Genomic DNA, 23,922 nt, shown 5'->3' with positions numbered 1-23,922 from the left:
CTATCGCCTAGCATTACCTTCAACCTTAGATCGAATCCATAATGTTTTTCATGTATCCATGCTAAGGAGATACAGATCAGACCCATCACATGTGTTATCAGCAGAGGAGATTGAAATTCAGCCAGATCTCACTTATGAAGAAGAACCTGTTCAGATCCTAGCCAGAGAAATTAAAGAATTACGGAACAAGAGAATAGCATTGGTAAAAGTTCTTTGGAGGAATCATAAGACAGAAGAAGCAACTTGGGAATCTGAAGACATCATGTGACAACAGTATCCGCAATTGTTCACAACAGGTAAACTTCGGGACGAAGTTTTTATTTAGGAGGAGAGAATTGTGACATCCTACCGAGTCGAGTCAGTTCATAGAGTCAAGTTGAGTCAAGCCGAACCAAACCCGGTTGGGGTAGAATGGGTTTATAAGTGGATTTACTTGCACTAGAATATTAAGTTGAGGTATTAAAAGGTAACATGTAGAAAATGTAGGTCTTATTTGGTAATTGCACCATACAATTAAAGAGATGGTTGGGAAGTATACGAGCCTTCCATTTGACCTTGCGTTCTTCATTTTCTTCACCTTCATCTTCAACGTTTTCTTCATCTTCATCTTCCTCTTTATCTCCTTCATCTTTCTCTTCATCTCTTTCCCTTCTCCATCCATTTTCATGGTAGTTAAGCATTAAGGCAACCTCTAGTTCTCCAAGTAAGTAGAATTTCTTGAAGCTTTATGCTATTCAACCTCTACTTGAGTTATATCGTAGATAAGTGATAAGAATTTTTATTATAGGTGAAGGAAGTTCAAAGGTAGTAGAAAAAGGAAACTAAAGAAGAGCTCAAGCTTTTTGGAGTAAAGGTTTGATATCTCTTTTCATTTACCATTTTTCTTGCATGAGAACTTGTGTGGTGTGTTGATAATGAGACCATATATTGCTTAGTGTTGAGTGAGAGGACTGGAAATGGTGAGAAAACAGGGGAATGTTGAAACAGGTTTTCTGGAAAAAGAACCAGTGACTTCATCTTGATTTTTACCCTAGTAAATGATGGAATTAGGAGGAGTCATAGAAGAGTTATTTGTTCCTCTATGTGTTAGCTTTACATGGGTTTTTGAGTCACCCAAATCGGAGTTGTATATTGAGAGATATGACCAAAAGAGTGCAGCTCGCGCAGGCTGGAAGCACGTCGCGCGACCGCGTAGACTGGAAACACGTCGCGCGCTCGCGACTTGCACTTGCGCACTCGCGACTTTGGTTTTCATGCATTTTTGGACTTCTTTTTCAATGCAATTGGATTCCTTTGCTCACCTTGTATGCCTCCAACCATTCTAAAACAAAAATATAACATTAGAACATGGATCAAACAACATGAAAGCATACAATGATGTGAAATTAAGTGAACATTATGATTTATGAAGTTATGAACATGAGTTATGAACTATTAATGTGATGTTATGTTATACTTTTGCCATACCAACATTATGCTCCATTGAGGTTCGGTAGAAACCATGTAGATAAGACCATGTCGCGACATAGGATAGCAGATCTGCACCTCATACAGTTTGGTACTCCGGCTAAAGGCCGTTGAGTGGATATGATTATAAAGGCCATAGCAGCCAAGCATACATTATTCATACAGTTTCATACAGTTTTTCTTATCACTTCGGTTTCGCTATAACCTTATGGAGCTATACAGATATCTTGACTTCACATTGCATGAATCATACAGTATATTAAACAATAAGAAAGACCATCAAGGTTAATATGTATGCTTATATGTGCCATATGTGTTTACATGCTTATTTCTATACATGTATGTGTTTCATAGTTCTTTTTATGATGAGATATCCACTGAGCTCTTTTGCTCAGCGAGTTACCTGTTTAACTCGCAGGTTTTGAGACTGGTCAGTAGAGAGTCAGCTTACAACTGCTGCAGTTCATCTGTAGAAGACTCAGTCTTCAGGGTAGCTAATCATTTTCTTGTATATCTTTGGTCTACCCTTTTTATGGCATGTACAGGGCACACAGTTGGGCCCATTTCATTTGGTAAACAAACATCATGTCTTGTAAATATTCAGTACATTATTAATGTAAATAACATCAGCATGATATTATATTCAATATCCATTATGATTTCAGCATGTCAGGTCAGTTTGTCAACCAGTTTGTAACATTTCGGCTCGGTTCATTCGGGTTTACGGGTGGACCGGGAAGGGATGTTACAGAATCTGCCAGGAATTATGAGCAGAAAATGCAAGAAGAAGCTTGATTATGTCATACCTTGCTACTAGAGCAAATGTTTCTTGGTAATCTACACCATATTGTTGCGCATAGCCCTTCACTACAAGTCCAGCTTTGTGTTTGCAAACTGAGCCATTAGGGTCAAGTTTTATCTTGAAAACCCATTTGACACCTAGCACTTTGTGATTTGCTGGTCTATTAATGAGCTGCCAAGTCCCATTCTTGTCAATTATGTCTAATTCAACTTGCATAGCTTTCCTCCAGGCTTGAGAGTCTTGTGCTTCAGCATAGCTTGTTGGCTCAGATATAGCCAGGTTACACCTTTGATAAACATCTTCCAAGGTTCTGGTTCCTCTCACTGGCAAATCATCCACCAATTCTTCTACTGCAAGTTGAATCGGCTCTTTTGGAAAAAAATCAACATGAGAATTATTTTGATTTTTCCAATCCCAAACAGCTTCCTCATCAAACTTCACTTCTCTGCTCAAAATTATTTTTTTCCTTTTAAACAGAAAATTCTATAGCCTTTGGATGATGAACAATAGTCAATAAAAATACCCTTTTCAGCCTTCTTGTCCAGCTTGCTTCTTTTAGCTTCTGGTATTTGATAGTAGCATATGCACCCAAAGATTCTAAAATGATGTACTAATAGTTTGATGCCACACTAGGCCTCATATGGAGTTTTGTCTTGTAGGGCTCTTGTGGGCAATCTATTTAGCAAATAGACTAAGGTATTGACTGCCTCTGCCCAGAATTGATTTGGCATTTTTTTTTTTTCAATCAAAAGACATCTAGCCAGCTCCATTACAGTCCTATTCTTCCTTTCTGACACCCCATTTTGTTGCGGTGTGTATGGCAATGTCAATTGATGCTCTATTCCTGCACTTTTACAAAACTTTGCAAACTGTGCAGAAGTATATTCTCCTCCATTGTCAGATCTTAAAGCTTTAATTTTGAGATTACATTGATTTTCCACTAAAGCTTTAAATTGTGTAAAAACATCAAAAACTTCATTCTTGAGTTTAATGAAATAAATCCAACACATTCTGGTGTAGTCATCAATGAAAAGAAGAAAGTATTTGTTACCACTCATGGTTTCTGTTTTCATGGGTCCACACACTTCAGTGTGGATGAGCTGAAGTTTCTGGTTAGCTCTCCATGGTTGATTTGCTTCAAATGGCAGTTTTGTTTACTTACCCAGCTGACATGTCTCACAAATTTGAGCATCACAAGAGACTTCAGGCATATCTTCCACCAATTCTTTCTTTTTCATCTCTGCTATACTTCTTTGATTAAAGTGGCCAAATCTTCTGTGCCATAGGTCTGAATCTATTTGTGACATGCTAAAGTAGGCTTGGTCAGTAACTTTCTCCCAATCTACTGCAAAAATTCTTTTGCTCATCTTAACACAAAATAGTTCTTCTCCAAAAGGATAAAAAATAGCACATTTACGGTCTTTAAAAAACAGTGAGTAATTCTTTTCAAGCATCTGTCCAACACTCAACAAGTTTCGACTGATTTTGGGTACGTATAAAACATCAGGGATAGTTTTGATACCTGAAAAAGTTGAAACAACCACTATACCTCTGGCTTTAGCTTTTACAAACTCTCCATTTCCCACTTTTACTGTGGTTCTATAAGTGTCATTAAGGAATTTGAACATCCCAGCATCATTACACAGGTGATGTGTACAAGCACTATCAAGAAGCCAAGAGTCAGAAGAGTCATTTGTTGAAAAACAAAAAAGGACAAAAAGTTGCTCCTCTTGTGCATCATCAATTTCTGCCAGTTGTGCTTGTGAAGATTTAGAGGGCTTTTAAAATTTGTAGATATTGGATATGTGCCCCATTTGTTTACAAGTGCCACATACAGCATTAGCCCTCCACCAAAAGTATTTTTTGAGATGTGTTATTTTTTTACAGTGTTTGCAGACAAAAAATGGTTCTTGCTTTGAATCTTCATTACCATTCCCCTCGTCAAACTTATTCTTATTTCTTTGGTTGAGTTGTTGCTTTCCCTTACCAGAATATTGCTTTCGGACAGAAAAGGCTCCTTCAGTGAACCTTTCTTGTCTCATAGTCCTCCTTTGTTCTTGTGCTTGAAGAGCACCCATTAGCTCACCCAATGAGATTGTACTCCGGTCCTTGGACTCTTTAAGAGAGGAAATTTTGGATTCAAACCTCTCAGGAAGAGTAACAAGAACTTTCTCCACAATTCTTGTGTCTGCAAAATCTTCATCAAGTAGTCTAATGTTATTGACAATTAAGGATATTCGATCAGTATATTTACTAATTGTTTCATCCTCTTCCATATGTAGAGACTCAAATTCTCTTTTCAAGTTCAACACTTGCATTTGGTGTGTTCTGTCATTGCCTTGATATTCTTCTTTCAATCTATTCCAAGCCTCTTTTGCTGTCGTACAAGCCATGATTCTATAGAACACGCCATCTTCCACAGAATTCTGAATAAGTGACTTGGCCTTGGATTTCTTTGCCTTTTCATCACTATTAAACTTGATTTGTGCCAAGGTAGGATTTGCTGGTAGAGAAGGAATCGGTCTATCTTCAGTTAGAGTCTCGCAGAGGTCATAGGCTTCCAAAAAGGCTTGCATCTTCACTGACCAAATGTAATAACTCTCACCAGTGAAGGTAACAGGCGGGTTTAAAGGTGGGTGGTTGGATGCCATTTGTTTTGTAGGTTAAACGGGTTTTTATTTTTATTTTTTGTGTTGGGTCCTATAAGATCAACTGTGGCTCTGATACCACTATTAGTGTTTGAAAGGAAAAGAAAAGAAATATATCTGCTAAAAAGTGATGTTTAAAGAAAAGTGTGAAGGCGAAAGAAGATAGATTGATATTATTCAGCTCAAAATAGCTCAAACTGTGAATTTATACATAATAAAATAACAAACTTATCTATTTTATTGTCACTGCATATCAGAAAATAAAAACTAACTGAGAACATAATGCTAAAAATTAGGAGAACAAAATATCTATTATTGACTTCTTCTACTGGAAACTAAAAAGCCAATGCTTCAACACTGGATGATAAATTTGGTTGCAAGGGCCAAGTGGGAGTGTAACTCCATAAATTTCTAAAAAAAATTCCTTCGAAAGGGAGATGATAATAAGTAGACTGTTCCAGTATTTGAATAGAAGTTTGCTGCAGATAAATTTCAAGAAAATGGAAGAAGCATAACACAGGGAAGGAAGTGAGGAAGGTGAGGATAATGAAGTTGAGAGAGCTTGAATGATTCTTTAATTATGTCTAAAAATTCTAACTTCTCTTTCACCATTATAATTTCTCGGGTGTTCTTGTTCTCCTCCTTCATTGTTTCTTGTTTGAAATTCACCAAGGAAGTAGTAACAGCATTTTTAAACTGATATATAGGACATATATTAACTACTTATCTTTTGTATTTGAATCTTTTGTAATCTCTTATGTTTGCATTGATTTCCATATCAGATGTATAAGTTTTTTTAGGCTGCTGTTTAGGAGTTTAGTTGCAGCTCCTAGCTTATATATATTGCAGCTGCATATTTATCAAAACATGAAATACACAATCAGCTCAAGTTGTTACAGGAAAAAGATCTTGATTAAGATTTTGAATTAGTCATATTTACTCTATTAATTAATTTGCTATTTGTTAATTACAAATATGAATTAGTTAAATTAATATATTAATTGGTGCGATATTCTCTTTTTTCCTTTACGATTATATTTTTAATTTTTTATAAAGAATTATAAAAAACAAAAGAAATAGTTAAACCGAGTTAATATGATCCAATTGCAACTCAGTGGATAAGCCACTTCAAAGTAAAAATCAAGGTAAAATCAAAGGCGATTGCCCAATTGTGATATGGGCTCATACACTGTCTATGATACAGGAAGTCGAAGATACGGAGAGTGCAACATCAACAGACTTTTTTTAGAAGCAGATATAAGAGTAGAGCATTTAATGAAATGAATCAAAAGCACATTTTTTATGAAATACTAGTATACTTTATATAAGTTATTTGATATCGGTGTTTGAACTAACTTTCACATTTTGATATTTCTATTAATCGTACGGTCATAATATTTATAATAACTTTCAAAAGTTGAAAAAACTTTTTATCAAACGTTAAATATTTTAACGTTTGGTGTTAGGAAGAATAATTAAATTCTCTTTTTTTACAGTCACCATCTTTTTTTTGTTTTTGTTATTTTAAGTTAAACAGTTAATTAAACATCATTTTCTCGAACACTTCTAATTTAAATAGATATATAAACAATTATAATTAACAGCCATTTTCTCGAACACTTCTAATTTAAATAGATATATAAACAATTATAATTAACAGCCAGTAGAACATCATTGAATACATTACAACTTGGAATAAAAAGTACTGTGATTAAGCGGATTTAATAATTACAATTATAAATTTTCAGATATGTCATTGGTTGCCCTAGCCAAATAAACAAGGTCATTTACAAAGATGGCAATTTGAAATGAATGTAAATTTGAATTTGTCTTTTCAGTATAGAAACAATAATAATAAAAAAAAGGTTAAAATGGCTAAAATCTTAAATATTCAATAAAAAAAATATCCTTTTTATAATAAAACATTTCATAATTAAGAATAAAAAAAGTTAAAACGGCTAAAATCTTAAATATTCAATAAAAAAAAGTATCCTTTTTATAATAAAACATTTCATAATTAAGAAAAAAAAGTTAAAACAAGGCTAAAACTAGTCAAAATTAATTAATAAAATATTTTATAATTAAGAATAATAATGTTCTTACAAAAATGCAACCTTCTCATATTTTACATAAAAAAATTTGATATACTCTCTTCATCTATATCTATCTACATAAATATATAATTTTTAAAGCATAAATACTCATGTGGTAACACATTAGATATGAGAGTGATGACATAACATTTTTTTTATTATAATTATTTTTTTTTGCATTTAATAAAAATTAAGTTTTTATTAAATAATGGAGTTATAAACTAATAAATTTAATGGAGAATTTCATTAAAATTAATATTTTGCATTTAATAAACATTAAATTTTTATTGAATAGTTTTGTTCTATCAAAAAAGAAAAGAATTATAATAGAGTCATAGTTAATGAAAATTAATTAAATAATATATTTACATAATAAATAGAATTAAAATTTATTTCATTAAAATTAAATATTTTTATACCTCATTTAATTTGAATATATGAGAATCCAAAGAGAAAAAATAAATAATTAACTAAATATATCAATTGAATTACAATAATTTACTTACAATAATTAATTTTGCTAATTAATATTTCAGTTTATTGTTTGAAAAATTCAAAAAGAACATATAATTTTATCTTTCACTATTTAATAAAAAATACATACACAAATTATTTAAATTAAAGCAACACAAATATAAATTACAATAATTTTCTTGAAAATTACATTGAATTTAATTAAAAAATAAAAAATTATAAAATCCATGCATCGCGCTGGTACATGACTAATTAAAAATATAAATTATTTAAAGTTTTTGAACAGTAATTAAGGAAGAAAATAATTCTCCTAAAATTTATAATAAAATATTCATTAATTTGACTGAATTATCATTTATCTTACATCATCAATTTAGATTTAGAAAATGATAAAAATAATTAATATCTTTAATATATATAAGAGTGAAATTGAGAAAAATTCATTAATTACTCGTTAAAATTTATAAAACGACTTATATTTACTCTCGTGTATTAATTAAAAACTTATATTTTATTACTTGTATGACTTTAATCCTTAAAAAATTATTTACAAACTAAATATAAATGAACCTTTCAAATTTTAGACATGGGAATTATTTACAAATCATTTTTTTCCCCTAAAAGCTGTACACATGCCAATTGTCAGAAGAATTGTGATTATGAATACTATATAATTATGTTTGTGACATTGCAAATAAGATAATTTCTTAATTATTATAATCAGAAAATAATTTTTATTTGTACCATTCTTTCTCTTTCTTATTATTATTTTATATTTTATACAAGAATATTTATAAGATCTAAAACCATGATGCGAACTTCAGTTCTTCATAAAGCAATACATCTCTTAATTAAAACTTTTCAAAAATAATTTACTTTTTAAAATATTGGTGCATTAAATCACAAACAGAATAAAACCCTATTTCTATGGAATCGCTCGGAACCCTATTAACATCAAATTAAAGATTCTATTGTAGATGCCTTGTCCTTTTTATTTATTTATTCATTTAAGGATTACTTATTAATTATTTTATAATAAAAAAATTTAAATTAGTATATTAAATTTTAGAGATAATCTTTTTTGTAATGTATATTGATGTCTATGAAGGAAATTATTCTATAAAAAATGCTTTTATTAGTTCTAATTCAGTGGGTCAGGAATACGTGTAGTTAAAATAATAAAAAAAATTATTACTCATACTATTTAAATACTAATATAAACATTATGCAAAATATTGATTTTTGATTTTCATACACATGGAATCATAACACACATATATATATATATATATATAATCAGAATGTGTTAAATCCTTTCTATATACAAAATATAAAGATTTTTTATTCTATCAACAATTGGATTTTAAAAATTAAATTTCAATTCTAATTATTATAAAGGTCGAAGTTGCTTACTATTTCAATGAGGTATCAAAAAGTATATATACGACAATAAATTCAAAATTTTAATATGAAAAAATTAGATATGAAAAGTGTGAATGACCTTTTTCTATATATATATATTTTTTTAATATGATTGACAATAGGAGAGGATATATAATGTGATGGAATCCAACTTGAGTGTAAAATAAATATTCCACTTTGAATTCCAAAAACAAAAAAGCATATATATCCAAAACAACTTTAGTCGAATGACTCAAATTGGGGTCTCAAATTCAAAAAATTTGTTGACACTTAGATGTCATGGCTTCTCATGTCTCTTTAACAATTCAAATTTGCTTCATATCAATTTTATTTGTATTCTATCTATTTGTCCTAATTGTGCTTATTTTTTATTATTTGACCCTTCTCTAATATTTTAATCTCAACTTTACCCTCAAAATAGTAATATTTCATATTTTTTTAAAGAAAATAGTACTAACAATATGAAAAAGAAAATAAAATAAAAGCCAAAAGTTTGGTCACTCAACGATCAACATTAAGGAAAGTGGAGACCCACTAGAAAAAGCAACAAGACACTGCCATTTGTACAAAGCAAAGTTCCCTCTCTTCACTGGCACCTTCTGTTTTACTATCATTTATGGCCACTTGCTTCGTTTAATGCTTTCAATCGCAATCAATTAATCAATTATTTTCTTTCTTTTTTTTTTTTTTTTTTTCTTATGATATGAATCTTCAATGTTCTTTTTGATATTTTCTATTGTAAGCAGATTTTCTTATCTCATCCCTCGCATCACTTATATTATTATTATATGCCTTCTCTTTTTTTTTCTTTTTTTTTAAGTTTTTTTAAAGAAAATGGTAAATAATCATAATAATGAGTATTTGAGTCTCATGCAATCATTGAAATCTAATATACAATTAAAAAATTTTATGTCACTCTAAACAACTTTATAAAAGACTTATTATATTCTTAAATTTTTATATTTTGCATCACTTTTTCATGTTAGTAATAATAGTTTATTGATATTTTTTACTTTCATATACAGAATATTAATTTGATGTGTGGTCACTGTAACTTTTAAAATAAGTAATATACATTTTTTTAATTATTTAGTAAATGTTTAATTGATCTAAATTTAAAAATTGGAGTTTTTAATATAAAAATTTCATAAATTGAAGTGTTCAATAGATGCATTTTACAAGCTGAAATATGCGATGAGTTAAAGTAAAAAAAAAAAATGAGATTGCTATAAAACTATTTTTGTATAATATAAATTTATGCATTTGACCAAATTAATAGTATAAAAATTATCATATTAATACTTTATTTTATCTACTTATTTTGTTCTTTAAATGTTTAAAATTCATGACTCTATTTTCTTTCCATTCTTTGATAACATTTTAAGCTACGCAACAAAGAAGAATTCTCTTTATAACTTATTAAAATAGTAAATTTGTGATTGAGAGAATTAACTTTCAGTAAATGTTATATTTATTTTATTAAATCATTATAACTCCAATCGATTATTTTTTAAGCATAAATTTTAATTTTTATATTAATGGAATGTTTTCAATAATTGAAATAGCAATATGAAATTAAAAATAAAACATTTTACTATAAGAAGCATGATTATCGAGGAACGTAAGATAGAGAAAAAGAAGAAGCTAAAAAAAATCCAATGCTAGGTTCCAACATTTTTTTTTAGTAATGGTGAATAATTAGATTGTTAGTATGCGGTCTAATTAGTTTTCTTATTTATACGGAAATGAGATATCTTAATTTGACACCTCTTGACTATAAGAATTTTCACCAATATAATTTATAATAATTCATAATGTTGTTTCGGTTTGTTAAGTATTTCTAATAAAAAAATGATCTTTAGCTCTAACGACCTTTTTTTTCATAAATTTGGGTTATATATATAGATTTATTGATTTAGATTCTTATTTATATTTATATGGATAACACAGAAGATTGACACGTGTTCGCAATGGGTGTAAATATGAATATACATAAGAGCTGAAGTTGGATTCTCGGGTCCAAGGGACTGGTCTGCTCTTTGCATTTATGAGGAAGTAGGTAACAACAAATATTTAGGAGAGTGGGTTGGTTTCTTAGGGTCCATCTAATAATAACATGCTCTATTTTCAAAAATATTTTCCAAAACAATGAATTTAATGATTTAGCTTAATTACTTTTATGGAATCTGTTGCTAATAAGGAAACTTGTTATCTTATGTCACGAGTCGAATTCCAAATCTTGTTTCTATTAATTATTATGTCAACAGTCTAGTTAATACCTTCAAGACTATGAGATTATACTTACAAATAATTACTTAGGGATGGAAACAAGATTTGAGACGTATGAGATTATCCTTTTTTTTTTACTCTCATACTAGAAATATTTATACTTGTACAAATGGAGATACCTTCAAGACTATTGAGATTAGGGGTGTAAGCGGGACAGATTTTCGTAGTTATCTAACTCGTAAAAATCCAATTAAAATAGATATGTATATTGATTAAATGAATTTTGAACGGTATAGATATTATCCATAATAAATTTTGGATTGGGATTTGGGTGTGGGTGTGGGTTTAAAGCTGCAAGTACCCGTTGCCCATCTAAACCCTCTATTGATGAATTTTGAAAATTTAATTGGATATCGGCTTAATGTATTAAAATACTCAAACTTTTCGGACGTTTCAATTCCATCCCATTTTGATCTTTATATTAATTTTGCCCCAATTCCAATATTTTGTGACAATAAAACTCTCAATTAAAATTAATAATGAAATTATAAAATAAAAAAATTCTCATAATTTTTTTAAAACATTAGTAATAAAAATAGGATTTTAAATGGCTTTTGAATATCAAATTATAATCACAACTAGAGGTTGTCACATTTATAGATTTAAAAATATAATACTTAAGAAATGTAACATTAAAATAATTATGAAGTTATTTATTTTTTTTTATTAAATGAATAATAATTTAACTATATTATTAATCTAAAAAAATATAGCCATTAGGATATTTTATCTTTAAAATATAAAAAATATGAAAGCAAAATAGAAAATTATATTAAATTAATTTTATTTCATGTTTCGAATTTTTTATAAGTAACATAATTTTATATAATTAAATAATTAATTAGTATATTTATTTTTAAAATTAAAATTTAATCTATGCAATTTAATTGGAGACACTAATGAAAGTTTTTTCAAATTTTTATTTTTGAACTTTTATAAGTGTCACATGATAATCTAAAAAAAAGATAAAATTTTATTTGCTATTTCATATGTAATTGTAATTGATATTGCTATTGCTATGAAAAGTTGGAATTGGGATAAAATGATAAAAAAGTTAAAATAGGGTGAAATTACAAAAACTTGCAAAGTTTAAAATATTCTAATATATTAGCTTTTGGATATCAAAAATTGACTTAGAAAAAAATTTGAAGATTATGACGATATTTTATGATGAATTTTTGCTTTATATATTGATAGTAGTATATTGAATTTTAATTTGTGAATGGACATTATTATAATATTTCAATACTTAATATTATAATATCAAACTTTAATTTTTACTATAATGGACTTAGTGGGATATTGTTTAAATAAACTTAGTAGGTTTTGTAGGTATTCTGCCTGCCCTAACCCATGTAAACGGAAGCGAAACAAGTGCGAGTGTCAAATATTTCAAAAGAAATTTTGAAAAGATTTGGGATAAGCAGGAGTATTAAAATTTTTAAACAGGTTTAGATGTCGACAATGCAAATTTTGTAGGTATCCGCTTCACTTCCATATCTATTTAGAAGCAATTTAGACCAAATTTTTTGAATAACAGAGACAAAATTAAAACGAGATTTGAATTCTGAAATTCATAAAATCAGAAACCCTAGTTCCAATTATTTTGAATAAAGATCCTTTGTATCTTTAAAATTTTGTTTGTTCAAGAATAGTTTTAGTTTTCACAACTTTAACCGGGAAGCTGCATAATTTAAAGTATGACTATGTTTGGCATTAAGTACAAATTAGAGTTTCTGAATGATAAAATTAAATCCAAATTGTGTAACATTTGCGCCACATGAGGTGCTAGCTTGAAATATTAGATTACCTTAAGTGAATCCCACATCGGTTATGTGCAAGGGGGAAGTGATGTATATAACGATGAGCAAGTCTTAAACTAATAAGACTCATTTTGAGATTTAATGTGAGGATCTAATTTTTTCATATTAGCTGTTAGATCCTGATTGATTATATGTATATCATATTTGGATTATAATGTACAAAAATGCACATTTTATATTTTTAACAACAATCAATACTAATATTTTACGAGCTCATAGCTATTGGTATTAGTGCTCAACTAGCACAAACAATTAAATTAAATAAGATCTAAGTATTTATTTTTTATATTTTTGAAAAGCAGGTTAAATTATTTCTAATTAAGAACGGAATTTTTTTTTTTTTTTTTTTGAAAGGAATTAAGAATGGATTCCTTTGACCTAAAAAATGGATCTTCTAATAAAATCTCCAATTAAAGGAGGAAGGAAGCGGATGCTTATAGGATCTACCCTTTAAATCTAAAATGAAAAAGATGGGATTGCTTAACAAATCAAAAGGAGAAATATTATATTCTCTAATGCAAATCTCCTGAATTGCCATTTCAAGGTTAAAGTTAAACTAACAAAGTGATTCAACTTTTCATTTCTTCTACACCTTGGCCAGTCTTTTTTCAATTAGTCATGCAAAATCTTTATCATGATTATTTACATTTGAATTGTTCGACTCTATTGTTGCACGCTAATTATTCTAAAATAGTTAGAATATATTTTTTAAATAATATTTTTAAATCATAAATCGAGCAAATATGAAATTAAAATTTAAAGTTGAATAATTCTTTTAACACCTAAATAATTCTTTCTTTTCAAAAGGTTACTTGATTTTCTTTTTCAATAATTATATATGTTTCTTTCAATAACTTGGGTAGTAAAAAAATACATGGTAGTCTCTCATTTGAATTCAAGATCTCCGACTCTCTATATCTTTTACAAACAGATAATATTAACAAGACCTGTCATTAATTCTATTTCAGATTAAAAAAATAAAACACCGCTACTTTTTAAAACACTGGTTTTAAAGGATTCAAACCCTAACACATTTTCTAATGAATTTTAGTATATTATGCACCAAAAACAAATTTTCAGACATTCAAAAATTAAAATGATGTCATTAAATTTTTAGTTATTTAAACTTAAATTTTGAGTTTGAAATTTTGAATCTAATCTTAATTAATAAAAAATCAAAATTATTGAATTGCCCTATATTATTTCTTATTTTTACATAATGGAGCAAAAATAATTAATTGTCATATATATGAGTTCAGTAGCACGTGTTTGAACGTGCTGCAAATACATTCCTCTCAAGTCAATGAAATGATTCATGCTAATGCTCTTAAGTCAACAAATCCTTTGAAATTAATTATACATTAGCTTAATTAGGATCAGATTAAACTTATAAACTTGGTTTTCGAATAAAAATATATATCCACTGCATTTAACTTGTAAATTACTTTTTGTTGGGATAATTTTATGAGTTTGGATTTTGGAGTTCATATTTTTTTTAGGAAGTTGTATTGAAATATAATGCAATATAATTAAATATATTTTTAATTTCAATGCAATTTTATATTAAAAATGCATTTGAATACACTGTTTTACTAAGCAAACTCAAATTAATAATGGAGAAAGTTACTTTCTATTATTAATTTATGATTCATCTTCAAAAATATAATAAATAATATTTCTAAATATGTTATATTAATGAAAATGTAGTTTAAAAAATTACATACTTCTAACAAAATTATGATATTTTATTTTGTTTTTAAAAAATAAAAGTTTCATTAATTTGTTTTAAGATTTTACCCATAGTAATATTATTGTAATTTTTAAGTTTTAGATAGAGATGCATATTGAATAGAGAGCTATTAAAATAAACTAGAATCACCTTCAATCTTTTCTTCTCACTTATATGAATAGTTGGAATCCTCTTGAGTATAAGTATTTTCACTGATTTGATAAATTTAAAGAAGGATTACTCTTATTGTGTATCCCACAATATTATTCCGGCACCAATTTTAAATTGAAACAAAAGGGACATCAATAGACATCGACTCCGCTAAAAAATTAATTGGATGAATAGATCATTGATTTAATCGATGAGTTAACGGTTCAATTAGCTAATCATACAAATATTAATAATATATATTAATAAAATAATTATATTATAGTAAAAATAATTAAAAGTATAAAAAAATTGGTTCCAATCAGTTCAACTATGAATCAGCCCGTTCACTGGTGCTCCGGGTTGATCCGCGAGATCGAACTCGGTTTAATAACTATGCTTATAACCAAAACAATTTTACTTTTAAATGTTTGCATATGAAGAGAGAGAGTGTAGGCATACGTGTCTTCTTCACTGAGAAAAGATTTTCGGATCCATCCATGTGGGCAACTGTATATGCCACGGGTCAAGCTACATGAAAGGTACTTTCTTTTCTAATGGATTTCTCTAATTAATTCTGTAATAAATTTGATTTTCTTTTATCACATGCATGGAAATTCAATTAATATGATTTAAAATGTTTTATTTTGAAATGAAATTCTTTAATTACATTGAAGACGAAGATGTAGACACACGATACAATATCCACCACTCGATTTCAAATCATTTCCAGAAAAGAAACAAAGACTTAATTTAGAAAGCTTAAGCAGGTGAGTGTATAGCCTCTTAGAGCTGGTCTCCTCTTAGCAAGCATATATTAAAATGTCTTTCCTTTGCAGGCTACTATGTAAATAATGTAAATTTCAATCAAAAAGTATGTTCAATTCACATCATTTCCTTGTTTTCAACTTTGGAAATAATTTTTTTCTCTTTTTTTCATTACTATCATCTAATTTATTAATCAAATTTCACTTCTCCCAAAATCTTATATATATATATATATATATATATATATATATATATATATATATATATATATATATATAATTTTATTTCTTAATCTTAATTATCTGTCAGAAAAGTTAGTATTAATTTTAAACTTAGTAATATAATCTTACTGTTTTATTATTACTGATTTTGAATATTCCTTTTCTGGTGGTCCTCTGTTAGGTGTTGGTATAAAGAAGTTGAGTTAGTGCATACCCGATTAACAGAGCACATCTTTTTCTTTCTTCTCCTCTCCCTATTTTCGTTTCTTCTGTTTATAATTTGTGTCCTTTCCCTGTCAAGTAAGCCAAAGATATTCTATCTGGAACATTACATGAATAATTTATTGATAAACCTTATAAAGGCAGCCTGAAAACCAAACCCAACTTCCAAAAAAAAAAAAAAAAAAAAAAAATTAACTCACTCTTTTTATTTGTTTCTTCTATGTTTCTCTCTCCAAAACACAGCCATAATATTATATAATCACATCTTCAATTTCAAAAACTATTCTTTATATTCGTTTGTTGTGCTTTGTGTCTGTTCTTGATTTTTATATACATGTATCTGTTATTTATTTTTATATACATGTATGTAAAGATTGAGTCTTGATTGAATTACTTTTCTATATTCCATTGTATATAAAACAAATGCTACAAGACTTTCTCTGTACCTTGAAGTTATGTATATAGATATAAATTGTTTTTTGTGTTGATTTTTGTTATTTGTGTTTGGTTCAACTTGCTTAAACTGGGGAGGGTGTTAATTGATCTGGGTAGTATTTAGATTCAAGAATGGAGCTCTAGTAAGCTTGCTTCTTAATACAGCCTGTGATGGATCTTGAAGGTGTGATTCATGACAAACCAATTAAGGTATGACATGTGGCTGTAACTGATTGGTCTAGCTACTGGTTTTTTTTATCATGTTCTTCTTTTTATTGTTTCTTGTTTTGTCTTTTGCAGAGAGAATCATGGAAGACTGTGTTAATTTTGGCTTATCAGAGTTTAGGTGTTGTCTATGGAGATTTAAGCACTTCTCCATTATATGTGTATAAAAGCACTTTTGCCGAGGACATACAACATTCAGAGACTAATGAGGAGATTTTTGGGGTCTTGTCTTTTGTATTTTGGACATTGACACTGATACCACTAGTTAAATATGTATTCATTGTACTTAGAGCTGATGATAATGGTGAAGGTGGCACTTTTGCTTTGTATTCTTTGCTTTGTCGCCATGCCCGGATTAGCTCCATACCCAATTGCCAACTTGCAGACGAGGAGCTATCAGAATACAAGAACGATGGCGCTCTGTACAACGATAAGAGTGCTATTGGGTCTAGTTTGAAGTCAACTTTAGAGAAATGTAGAGTATTGCAAAGGGTTTTGCTTGTTTTGGCTTTGATTGGGACTTGTATGGTCATTGGAGATGGAGTCCTTACACCTGCAATTTCTGGTATTAATTTGTGGTTATGGTTTTTTCTGGGTTCTGTTTTATGGTTAAAATTTGAAACTTTATGGCTGAGAATTTGTTTGATTTTTGCATTTTTCCGCAGTTTTTTCAGCTGTTTCTGGACTGGAGCTATCCATGGCAAAAGAGCATCATCAGTGTAAGATTCTCATTTTGAAAGCGAACGTTTTCTTTCAAAGGTGGTTAATTTTTATTCTAGTGCTTCTATATGATGATTATTCCTACCTATAGAAGAAAATGTATATTTTTGGAAATGTAAATTTTAGTCACTTTTGTTTTGATTAACATTTTATGTCCCACTAGTAACGTCAAAAGATAAGATATTTGGGATAAGAAGAGTAGACCAGAAACAGATTAAAGGGAATCCTGGAAACTGGTAAGGATCAAGGTTTCGACTTCAGATGGGCGGATTTATTGCCTGCTCGAAGAATATTAAAATCTTCTCTCTGGTTTTCTCCTTCGTGCATATGTTTTGAAGAAGAAGTAATAAAAAAGGAAGCAGATCACTGTTAGAGATTATTATGTAGTTTTATATAACATGCTTAAACCATGAAATTTTGAAATTTCTGAACTCTATATCTACCTCCCTTTGCAAAACTTTAAAGTTACCAAACTGTAATAGCGACGTGCATTATCGTGGGTCCCTGCAAAAATAATCAAGACAAACCTCATGTTTTAATCAAAGTCTAATCACTATCAAGCTAATAAAGTATGATTAGTTTTAATAGCCTGAAGGTCAAGTTGATGATAACATCATTGTTCTAAATAAAGTGAGCATGCATCAAATGGCCAAGGACAGAAACCCATAAAATTAGAAGATTAAGTAGATAAAGATGTGCTTTTTTTTAAAAAAGAAAAAAGATAATCGTCATTATAAGGTGGAGAAAAAAAATGGTTTAGTTTGAATAAGACAAGGAATAGAGGAAACTATTGTAAAATAATCTAGTGCACTCGGCTTATTTATCTGGTTAGAGTCTCAAATGGGTAGTTATCAGACTGATCAAATTTATTAGGTATTATGACAGCAAGTCCCCCATGGGACATGCATAATCATAAAAATAGTCTCATCAAAGCTTCATCTTCTCTTCTTGGTGTCCAAAGCATTTTAGTGCATATTGGTACTGGAATGAGGTCATCACCATTATTTTAAGTTGACTGTTGCCACTGATTTGTTTAAATGGGCAGTATCTATGGGTTTCTGAGGATATATCTCACAATTTCATTTCTGAAATTGGAACTAGTGGATTTCTATCAATAGTGCATTTTATTAGTTGTGCTGGTCCTACATCCTTTAGTTGGAAGCTTTTGCAATTTGTGGGAAAACAAACTTTCCACTATGGCTTAAATTGCTTGATCAATTGGGTTTTAAGAGTTCAATTAGTGGCATTAAACACTTTCACTATGAATGTACTGTTACCTGATCTTCTTCACAGGATTTTTTTTCAGCATCCTAGATAAATGTCATCACCTGCTACTTTGATGGTTACTTGAAAGGATTGCTGTATTTCATATTAAAAACAAATGGGGAAAGAATTTTCTAGCACTATTTAATTTGTCTTTTGAACTTTGTAGAAATGACACTACCCGCTTTACTGCATTATATCCAAGTTATCTTAGTTTATTATTTATGACATTATGTCTAGGCTGATGGGCTACTTAGGTTAACATGGCAATAATAAATTTCCTTGATGTATAGAAACAATTGATTATGAGCTTAATAATTTATTTACTCAACAGATTTATTGTTTCTGCAGATGTTGAACTCCCAGTTGTTTGTGCTATACTAGTATTTTTGTTTGCCCTCCAACACTATGGAACTCACAGAGTAGGATTCCTCTTTGCGCCTATCGTGATCACGTGGCTGTTATGTATAAGTGCTATTGGTCTATACAATATTTTTCACTGGAATCCCCATGTTTACCAAGCACTTTCGCCCTATTACATGTATAAATTTTTGAAGAAGACACAGAGGGGAGGTTGGATGTCCTTGGGTGGTATTCTATTATGTATTACAGGTATAAGATAGTATGTAACGTTGTTCTCTTCTCACCATTTATTTAGCAGGTCACATTATGTTTTACTTTTCTTTCTTTTTTTTTTTTTTTTTTGGCCCCTAATGGAAAGTTGTTTCATATTCTAGGCTCAGAAGCTATGTTTGCTGATCTTGGGCACTTCTCACAATTGTCAATAAAGGTAAATGATAAGGTCCTTGAGAACTTCTTTTCTAGGAGGAGTTGCATAACCATCTCTATCTTCATATAGGTATTCTAAATCTCGACAATTTAATGTTACATAGATATCTTCACTATTGATAAGGTCCTTTAGGTACAGGGTTTCACATGCAGTCAATTTCCTATAACTAGCCAGTTTGATTATGGATACATCCATCATTCCATTGGTAGTAATAGATCAAGGTCCAATTGCTAAAGTATTTTATTAATTATATTCAAATTTCTGGGGTCCTTAATCAAATGAAATGGTTGCTCTAAAATATGCCTCACATGACAAGAAGATTTACCAAGAGAATTATCACTTTAGTAGTGCTATGGGAAAATTGCAATACATATCCGTTTCTTATTTCTTCAAAGAAGATTGAAAAGAAAGTCTGGTTTTTATTTTTTCCTTGGATTTTATATGCTAACCAGATAATCTATCTACTAATGAATTGCTGGCTTATATCCTAGAGTTACTGTAAATTAATAGAAGTACTTAAAAAAGCATCTCATAACTAATTAAGATTAAGTAATGATTTATTAAATTCCAGAAACAAAAATCGTCAACTGAAACATCAGGACCTCTTATAGATGTCTGGCACAACTGAATTAAGTGTTAGCTCATGCTGTCTCACTTATATCAGTAAAAATAATGATAAATTAGCTGCTGGAAATGATTTCTCATGCTTGAAAAACTCATGGCAATTTCAAGCAACTCCTCTAACAGAAATTCACTTTCCTGCAGATTGCTTTCACCTTTGTGGTTTACCCTTCTTTGATCCTTGCATATATGGGACAAGCTGCTTATCTTTCCAAGCATCATATTCTTGAAAGTGACTACCGAATTGGTTTCTATGTGTCTGTACCTGGTAAGTTACTACTGACTAACATTGTAACTGTAGATTAATATGAGGCCACACCTTTTCTTTTGCTTTTTTTGTGGCAAATAAATGTGCTTAAATGATGTTCTCATTGTTTCAGAGAAAATAAGATGGCCAGTTATGGGAATAGCCATTCTTGCAGCAGTGGTGGGAAGTCAAGCCATCATTACTGGATCTTTTTCAATAATCAAACAATGTTCTTCTCTTGGTTGCTTTCCAAAGGTCAAAATTGTCCACACCTCATCAAAAATACATGGCCAGATTTACATTCCACAGATCAACTGGACATTAATGCTGTTATGTTTAGCAGTTACCATTGGTTTTAGGAACACAAAGCACATGGGAAATGCAGCAGGTGCGTCTCATTTGCATATTTGTGCTATCAAATGTCTTAATGTTTTCTAGAAATTAAAGAAAATGAATTAAATCTCCATTCATAATCACACTTAAAATATCCTTTTCTAATTTTACAGGTTTGGCAGTTATAACTGTAATGCTGGTAACAACCTGCCTCATGTCTCTGGTTATTGTCTTATGCTGGCACAAAAATATCTTTCTAGCTATTTGCTTTATATTCTTCTTTGGCTCCATTGAAGCTCTCTACTTCTCCGCTTCCCTTATCAAGTTCCTCGAAGGGGCGTGGGTACCTATTGCCTTGTCATTCATTTTCCTAGTTGTTATGTACGTATGGCATTATGGAACTCTAAAGAAATATGAAGCTGATGTTCAAAACAAAGTGTCCATCAACTGGCTCCTAAGTTTGGGTCCCAATCTTGGAATTGTTCGTGTTCGAGGAATTGGCCTTATACATACTGGCCTTGTCTCTGGTATCCCAGCTATATTTTCTCACTTTGTCACCAATCTTCCTGCTTTCCACCAGGTTGTAATCTTCCTCTGCATAAAATCCGTGCCAGTGCCGCACGTCAGACCCGAGGAAAGGTTCCTAGTAGGAAGAGTTGGTCCAAAAGGGTATCGTCTATATAGATGCATAGCGCGATATGGTTATCGTGATGTTCATAAAGATGATGTTGAGTTTGAGAAAGATCTTGTTTGCAGTGTTGCAGAATTTATCAGGTCAGAAAAGCCTGAAACTGATATAAGAATAGAAGACTCTGCAGACGACGAAAGAATGACAGTTGTTGGGACCTTATCATCGAATTTCGAAGGTGTTAAACTGTGTGAAGCTGATGCAAATTCTTCTGATATGATAGGTACATCAGAAATGAGGGAAATACAGTCCCCCAAAAGGTCAAAAAAAAGAGTAAGGTTTATTGTACCAGAAAGTCCACAAATTGATATGGATGTGCAGGAGGAGTTGAGAGAGTTGATGCAAGCAAGAGAAGCAGGAATGGCATTTATACTCGGGCATTCGTACGTGAGGGCGAAAAGAGGATCAAGCTGGTTGAAGAAGATAGTGATTAATTATGGGTATGATTTCTTGAGAAAAAACTCCAGAGGGCCGACCTATGCATTGGGCATACCTCATGCATCAACTTTAGAGGTGGGGATGGTTTACTATGTGTAATTCTAATATTATTATGCAGTATAGCTATTTAAACCAAAAATATTTTGTGCATTTTTGAGTATTGTATATTATAGATGCAGAGCAGAGTTGTTTTCAAAATATCACTTATTTTATGTGATAGAGTTCACAGGCATGTAAAAAAGATGCTTCCTAAACTGGAACGAGCCGACCCGACCGGTTCTTTTTGGTTTGGAATGTTGGCCAGGCATTTATGTCGGCTTGAAATCGTAGCATATCAAACATATGAACTGGGTAGAATTTTAAATTTTAGACAAATTTATTTGAAATATTTAGCTTAATTGACTTGTATTTTGAGTTAATTAGTTTTTGTAGTTTGTGCTCTTGTTAAGCTTAGAGCACGCAAAGTTGCAAATATAAAATGTGTATTCTTCTTATTGGTAGTAAAATCTAAAATTTGCCAAATATTAAATTTGTAACTGTATATAGGATTTGTTTTTTTTAAAGGAAAAGTACTATTACATCCTTATATTATATCAAAATTCAAAATTAATCACTTCGTACTTGTTTTTTTTTTAAATATGTACTTCATTCTTGATGTTTAATTCAGTCTAACTATTTATTTCTTTCGTTTATTTTGTATCTTTTTGCATTTAAATATCTCGTGAAAGGACAGAAATAATTTTTTTTTTTTTTTGGTAAGACTTAAAGAGGGTATTTTTTATATATATTTACAAAACATTTAATGGAGAATTATTAAAAAAAGTAATGAAATATGATTCATTCGTGGAAGCAAACATTAGAAATAAGGTAATGCATTTTTGAAAAAAAGCGAGGGCATTGTGATTAATTTTGACATAATATAGGGACTTAAAAATAATTTTTCTTTCTTTGAATGCATGATTAAAAAAAATAAAATAAAAAATGAAAATCATCTTTATTTCACCGTTAAAAGGAATTTTCATCAATATTAATTAATTAAGGAGCGTGAAAGAGAAGTTCCCAAAGGCACATCACCCAACGAAGAGTGATATATGAAAAGAAAAGAGGATATCATTCTCACTTGGCCATTCGCCATTTCCATTTAGATGAGATAATGTGCACGGCACAACCCTCAATGGCTTTCTTATCCCACATTGATGGACTATCTAAGAATGAAAAATGCAGTAGTTAAATATGTAAATTCATTTCGATTTTTTTTTAAAAAAAAAAATTTATGACAGGTTTAACTTTTATTTTCTATTTTTTTTAAAAAAATGAGACTACTAAATATGTTATTCACTTTCGCATCAGCCCAAGCCACCTGTCAATACTTCATATGCTGGGCAGATCTCCGAGTACTGATGGGAGACGCTGCCTCCTTCCTGTAGGATCGTATCGTAGCATTGCTAGGTCTTCTACCCATGACAGTAGAACTCGATCTAAGGTAGCATACAAGGTGGACCGTGGCTCTTAGGGAGGAGAAGCAAAATGGGATACTGTCGTAGAGGATTAAACCTAGATCAAGTAAGCAGATGATCAATGTCTTTACTATCAGGCCACCTTTAATTTATATTCTGACTTATTAAACACTTAAATTTAATGGATTTTACTTATTAAACACTTCAATTTATAAACTCATTCTATTAAATACTTCAACTTTTAAAATTAAATCAATTAAATATTTATTGGATAGTTAAACAAATTTAAATATTATTATTCTAAAAATTCTAATAACTATATATTAAATCAATATTTTGTAAATTAAAACTAAAAATTCTAAAGAATCAATATTTTACATTAAAACTAAAAATTAAAAAAATTATTCTTGTTAGTCAGAAAAAGTGTATAATGTCATCAAAATTCGGAAGTTTAGGTCTTATACACAAAATTTAAAGTGCTATAAGATTTTCGTGACAATTATAAAAATGAATTTAAGTATTTAATCAAAATATAATACACATATAATTAAGTTACGATGGGCAATTATCAAATTGAATAGTGACTAATTATTTTGTTAA

The 23,922-nt window shown here is 29.8% G+C and overlaps 1 protein-coding gene and 1 long non-coding RNA gene across 2 annotated transcripts; both read left to right on the top strand.

Annotated features, from left to right (window-relative positions):
* The first annotated feature begins 593 nt into the window (after window positions 1–593).
* Window positions 594–1,991, top strand: LOC149492485 (uncharacterized). The gene is made up of 3 exons (XR_016318808.1): window positions 594–703; window positions 788–853; window positions 1,886–1,991. It is a non-coding gene; the product is annotated as an uncharacterized LOC149492485 (long non-coding RNA).
* A 14,097-nt stretch (window positions 1,992–16,088) lies between these two features.
* LOC149492484 (potassium transporter 8-like) lies at window positions 16,089–22,263 on the top strand. The gene is made up of 8 exons (XM_089716274.1): window positions 16,089–16,750; window positions 16,841–17,330; window positions 17,431–17,484; window positions 19,100–19,360; window positions 19,486–19,538; window positions 20,304–20,427; window positions 20,540–20,794; window positions 20,913–22,263. Exons 1-8 carry the CDS (start codon window positions 16,712–16,714, stop codon window positions 21,962–21,964), a joined length of 2,328 nt encoding a protein of 775 aa, XP_089572400.1. The 5' UTR covers window positions 16,089–16,711; the 3' UTR covers window positions 21,965–22,263.
* Window positions 22,264–23,922: the final 1,659 nt, after the last annotated feature.

Source organism: Jatropha curcas, chromosome 11 (assembly GCF_041381405.1).
Source record: "Jatropha curcas cultivar XTBG-Jc1 chromosome 11, XTBG_Jcur_1.0, whole genome shotgun sequence".
Lineage (NCBI taxonomy): Eukaryota > Viridiplantae > Streptophyta > Magnoliopsida > Malpighiales > Euphorbiaceae > Jatropha > Jatropha curcas.
This window is presented reverse-complemented; position numbering and strand designations above follow the sequence as displayed.